Genomic DNA, 5,481 nt, shown 5'->3' with positions numbered 1-5,481 from the left:
TTTTTATTTATTTTAGAAGTTATGCAATTGTGGTGGATATGGTATTAAGGTAGACCTTTTTGATTTGGGTTTGTGAAATAATTATTGTTCTATTGGTTATTTGGTTGATTTATTGACCAAATAACCAATAGAACAATAATCATTTCACAAATGATTAAGACGACAGTTCTCTGAGTAGGCAATCATTGCCGCCACAGCGAGATTCGAATGTATCATTGGGAGTGAGGGGTATTTTTGTCTCACTATAATATTTATTCCACATGTGCCAACAATTTTACGCCAAATGTCCATACCTTTTAAAATTAAATGGTTTGGTTTAAGTTATATGATATGTTAGCACACTGTTTAGCACATTGTTCAGTCACATTTAACATAAACTAACAGACATTGACAAAAAGATGAAAAATGTATTGTTTTGTATGGTTTAGAAATGAAAAATAAATTTTTGTGAAAATTTAGGGATGGAAATTAAATTTTATCCTATAATAATAATATAATATAATAATTTAGTGGTGATGATGATGGCATATCCAGGATATCCTTTTAATACTTCTCCTACAAAATATAATAATAATATAATATAATAATAATTAAAAAAAAATCAACAGCAACGCCACCAGGCACCAGCTAACTACCAACTACATGTTTCTCAAAAAAAAAAAATAATAATAATAATAAAATAAAATACCAACTATATACATGAAAATGTGGAATTGTTGTTGAAGTAAGAAGAGTAGAGAAGCAACACAGTTGTTAACTGTGTCGTGTGGTTCAAGAAATGTCCACTGAAAAGCCACTGCTATTGGACAGAGTTGCAAATGCCGCCGTTGACTACAAAAGCCGGCAAGTCCTCAGATCCAACTCTGGAGGTTGGAGGTCGGCATATTTCATCATAGGTAAGAAAGTCTCACCCAAATCAATTCAACAATGTGAAAAATCTCTCAAATAAGAATTATGATGATCATTCCCTTCTGTTTTTTGGGCATAAAAATAGTAATATGATGAATATGATGGTTTATATTAGGTGTGGAAGTGGCTGAGAGGTTTGCATATTATGGGATTAGCTGCAACCTGATCATGTACTTGACTGAGCAGCTGGGGCAATCAACGGCCACTGCAGCCGTGAACATCAACACTTGGTTCGGAACTGCATCTTTGCTTCCGCTTTTAGGAGCATTCGTAGCTGACTCTTATCTAGGGCGCTACCACACCATTATTATTGCTTCTTGCATATACATTCTGGTGCGTATCTCTCTCTCTCTCTCTCTCCCCCCTTAATTCCGTTCAAGCATCCCTTGCCAAAAGTGGGAGAAAAGTCAAATATCAATTTCATAGTAGAAAAACTAGCAATTTGCAAAGATCTCATAGCAGCACAAGTGCATAGGCACTTGTTTTCCAATAACTCATGTAGCAACCCTCAGACAACCATTATTTTCCTGTTCTTGACTTTTCCACAAAGGCTATGTAAGAAGGACACGACTTATGTCCATTGCATCAGTGCATTGGACACTTCCTGATATGGATGCACTGGAAAAAATCTCAACCCATGTATGAATTGCCCACCTTTACTAATACCAGAGAAAGGAACAAAATGGAATAGTATTGCCAAAGTTGACTCAGTCTTCTTACTCAAAATCCTTTGCATACAAGAATTCTGCTAGAGATTAGTACAGTTTCATGGAAACAAAAGGTCTTTCAAAAACACACTGTTTTATGACAAGAGAGCATCAGCATTCAGAACGAAATCTTCCAAAATCAAACGTTACTATTTTAGCATTAATTTTTAAACTTAGGCGTTTTATATTTTAGTTTAATTATCCATGACTTAGATTGTGATTAATCACAGGGACTAGGCTTGCTAACTCTGTCAACTATGCTTCCTTCTATCAGTACTTCTAATTACATAGGCAACAACGAAGTTAGATTAGGTTCTTCTGAGCTCCAAGTGAATTTATTCATCCTCTCTCTATATCTAGTAGCAGTTGGGCAAGGTGGACACAAGCCTTGTGTTCAAGCCTTTGGAGCTGACCAGTTTGATGGAGAAGATCTTGTGGAAAGCCGAGCCAAAAGCTCATTCTTCAATTGGTGGTATTTTGGAATATGTGCAGGTTCTTCTGTGGCAATGTTGGTCGTAAGCTTTGTGCAAGAAAACCTTAGTTGGGGTCTAGGATTTGGAATCCCCTGTTTTGTGATGGTCATTGCCTTAGGTGTCTTCTTGCTTGGTACTAGAACTTATAGATATAGTATCAAAGAGGTGAAAAGCCCATTTGTGAGGATCGGTCAGGTGTTTGTTATAGCAATTAAGAATCGCCGGGCTAAACCATCAGAAATAGTTATTGAAGAGGAAGCTTGCAGAACCCTGCCACAGCATAGCTCTGAACAATTCAAGTAAGAGAGCAATATTTATTTTTATTTTAAAGACTTACTACCTGTCTAATATGGTATTTCTTGTCCCAAAAAATAAAATAGAAACTTTATATATAAATATGATATAAAGGGTCCAGGAGGTTAAGTTATTGAAGAGATAATACTTGGAGAAGACAGTTAAAACCTTAATATAGTGAGCATTTGGGGAGTGTTTATTCTTGCGTTTTCAGTTCCACATTTTGCTTTTTTTTTTTTTTTTTCCTGCATGTGAATAGTAGTCTCACATGGCTTCACTGTTCACGCATTAAAAATATTAAAAATGGATCCTAAGATACTATTCACACATTTAAAAATTATTTTGCTACAGTACTTTCAGTTTTCAGTTTCAGCAACAATAAGCTCAATTCAAACAGACCCATAACATATAATAAACACATTTAATTCAGAATCTTATTTGTGGGTAATGACTATACATGGTAAAATTGGACTTGGACTTAATAAGCCATACGAATCCGAAAGAAAAATATCGGTATGAGTAAGGCTTTTGTACCCGTAAAAAAAGAGGGGGTTTACCTAAGTCCCCCACCTGCTGAAATTCCTGTCCAGGTCAACCCGTAAGTCACACAAATAAACTCTTTTTATTTTGAAAGGAAAAAATTTAGCTTGTTTTGGCCTTTTGATCCTGTGCAAAAATGTTTTCGCTCTTTCACTTCTTGTTTTGGAGCCTTGAAGATTTTAGTTTTGTGAACCTTATGACTATGTAAACTTAAAATTGTGTATTATTCTTTTACTTATGAGTGTTTTCTTTATTTGTTCACTTATTAGTATTGAAAAGAAGACACAAATTTTGTTCAAATTTATTTTTACTTATTATTATTATTTGCATATGAAAAAAAATAGTCGAACTAGATTGGCCTGACCCTAAAAAGAATGGACAGGGGTTTTTAGGTTTGCAACTCAGTACGACCCATTGTTAAATTGAACACAGTCTTACCTAAACCCGCCAATGCCGAACTCGAACCCAATCAACTTGACCCGTTTGTGAAAGCTAGTTTCCTACATATACCATTCATTTTACCTATGCTCCATTGAATTGGCTTAAGACTTAATACACTGTTTTCTCCAACACTATCACGACTTTTATTATATTACTAATAACAAAAATAATCATACCACCTGTTTCCCAACTAATGAATAAGTCTTGCTCTTCTTTCAGTTGAAATAATTTTGGTTTACTTAACTAAAACAAATTTTAATTCATTTTTTAGATCTAATCTCCTTTTCCAGAATGATTTGGATCCTCTAATGTGACAGGTTCCTTAACAGAGCCTTGCAAGACAAGGTATGTACTGTCAATGATGTTGGAGAAGCAAAGGCAGTTCTTAGGCTTGTTCCAATTTGGGCTACGAGCTTAGGTTATGCTATTGTGTTTGCACAAACCTCAACTTTCTTTACCAAGCAAGGGGCTACTCTTGATAGAACAATTTTTCCTGGCTTTGAGATACCAGCTGCTTCACTACAATTCTTTGGCGGCCTGGCCATGGTCTTTTTCATTCCTGTATATGACTGCATTTTTGTTCCTATAGCAAGAGCTATCACCACTAAACCCTTTGGAATCACAATGCTACAGAGAATTGGAACTGGGATGCTTTTATCTATCATTTGCATGGTAATTGCAGCTCTAATTGAAATAAAAAGGCTCAAAACTGCTAAAGAATATGGGTTGGTTGATATGCTAGATGTAACTATTCCAATGAGTGTGTGGTGGCTTCTTCCTCAATATGTTTTGTCAGGAATTGCTGATGTTTTCACCATGGTCGGGCTACAAGAATTCTTCTATGATCAGGTCCCAATTGAATTAAGAAGCGTAGGTCTTGCCCTCTATCTTAGTATTTTTGGGGTCGCGAATTTTTTAAGCGGCTTTCTTATCTCTTTCATTGAGGAGGCAACTGGCGGGGATGGCAAAGATAGCTGGTTTGCTGATAATCTTAATCGGGCACATCTTGACTATTTTTATTGGTTACTTGCTGGACTTGGTGCAGTTGCATTTGCTGCCTACTTGTATTTTGCAAAATCTTATATTTATAATAATAGGAAAAGTACAATTTGAATTCAGTCACTTTGCTGTTGGTAAATTTTTGTACTCCTTGTCATCTTTTGGTGTGTTCAACCTAGGGTTCAAATGTTTCATGCTAAGCGAAAACATTTGACCTAATGACATTATATCTTGAATTCCTAGTTTTCTAACATAGAATTTCTAGAAGCCAGCACCTTTTTTTTCTTTTTTTTTCTTTTTATATATATATATATATATATATAAATAAATAGATAGTAGAGGAGGGGAAGGTGGGGTTTAAACACTTTTTAAAAGCCAACACTTAAAACTCAACTACATGGATGTTATGTTATGTGTTTGGGTGGGATGTCACTTGGACACTTATTTCTCTGTGTTTGGATAAAGGGAAAATAGAGGGGAAGTGGGTAGGTTTTAAACCCTTCTTTGAAAGAATTTGAAGTTGAGTTGTTATAGTTTACAGAAAAGAAGGGACCGAAAAACTCAATCTTTGGTACATCAAATTAGGGCTTTAAGGAAAAAAAAAAAAAAAAAGACACAACTCGAGAAACCCAATTAAATCAATCTAATCCAAAAGGTCACCGGATACTTTGACAACCTAGGTGATCAAATGTGGGTATGGGAAGCTTAATATATATATATATATATATATTTTTTTTTTTTTTTTTTTGAGCAAAAGATAAGCGATATTTTATTAAAAAAAAAAAAAGACAAATCTGATTAGAATACAACATCCAAATCACTGGGTAAATCCTCTACCCAAACGTCAGTATCTATAGCTAAAGCTGCTCGTCTAGCAAGGCTATGAGCCAAATGATTCTCATCCCGTCAAACATGTTGAAACTGACACCATCACAAAAAACTACCCAACCTCTTAGTCTCCTCAATAATATGACTGAAGAGATTAAAGCAATGATCCAAATCCTATAAAGCCTATATGACACGAAGACAATCACCTTCAATCAGCACATCAAAGAAACTCAGCTCCCTAGCAAACTCAACAGCCCTTTTCCCTGCCAAAGCCTCTGCCATTTCCACCG

The 5,481-nt window shown here is 35.2% G+C and overlaps 1 protein-coding gene across 1 annotated transcript; it reads left to right on the top strand.

Annotated features, from left to right (window-relative positions):
* Nucleotides 1–711: 711 nt before the first annotated feature.
* Nucleotides 712–4,486, top strand: LOC126722565 (protein NRT1/ PTR FAMILY 5.10-like). The gene is made up of 4 exons (XM_050425715.1): nucleotides 712–896; nucleotides 1,025–1,242; nucleotides 1,847–2,388; nucleotides 3,682–4,486. Exons 1-4 carry the CDS (start codon nucleotides 779–781, stop codon nucleotides 4,475–4,477), a joined length of 1,674 nt encoding a protein of 557 aa, XP_050281672.1. The 5' UTR covers nucleotides 712–778; the 3' UTR covers nucleotides 4,478–4,486.
* The last annotated feature ends 995 nt before the right edge of the window (nucleotides 4,487–5,481 follow it).

Source organism: Quercus robur, chromosome 4 (assembly GCF_932294415.1).
Source record: "Quercus robur chromosome 4, dhQueRobu3.1, whole genome shotgun sequence".
NCBI lineage: Eukaryota > Viridiplantae > Streptophyta > Magnoliopsida > Fagales > Fagaceae > Quercus > Quercus robur.
Note: the sequence above shows the minus strand (reverse complement) of the source record. Positions and strands in the feature narration are given on the sequence as shown.

Coding starts and splice junctions, on each gene's coding strand:
- LOC126722565 (XM_050425715.1), top strand. CDS start 779: ATGTCCACTGAAAAGCCACTGCTATTGGACAGAGTTGCAAATGCCGCC. Junction 1,243..1,846: donor CTTCTTGCATATACATTCTG/GTGCGTATCTCT, acceptor GATTAATCACAG/GGACTAGGCTTGCTAACTCT. Junction 2,389..3,681: donor CATAGCTCTGAACAATTCAA/GTAAGAGAGCAA, acceptor CTAATGTGACAG/GTTCCTTAACAGAGCCTTGC.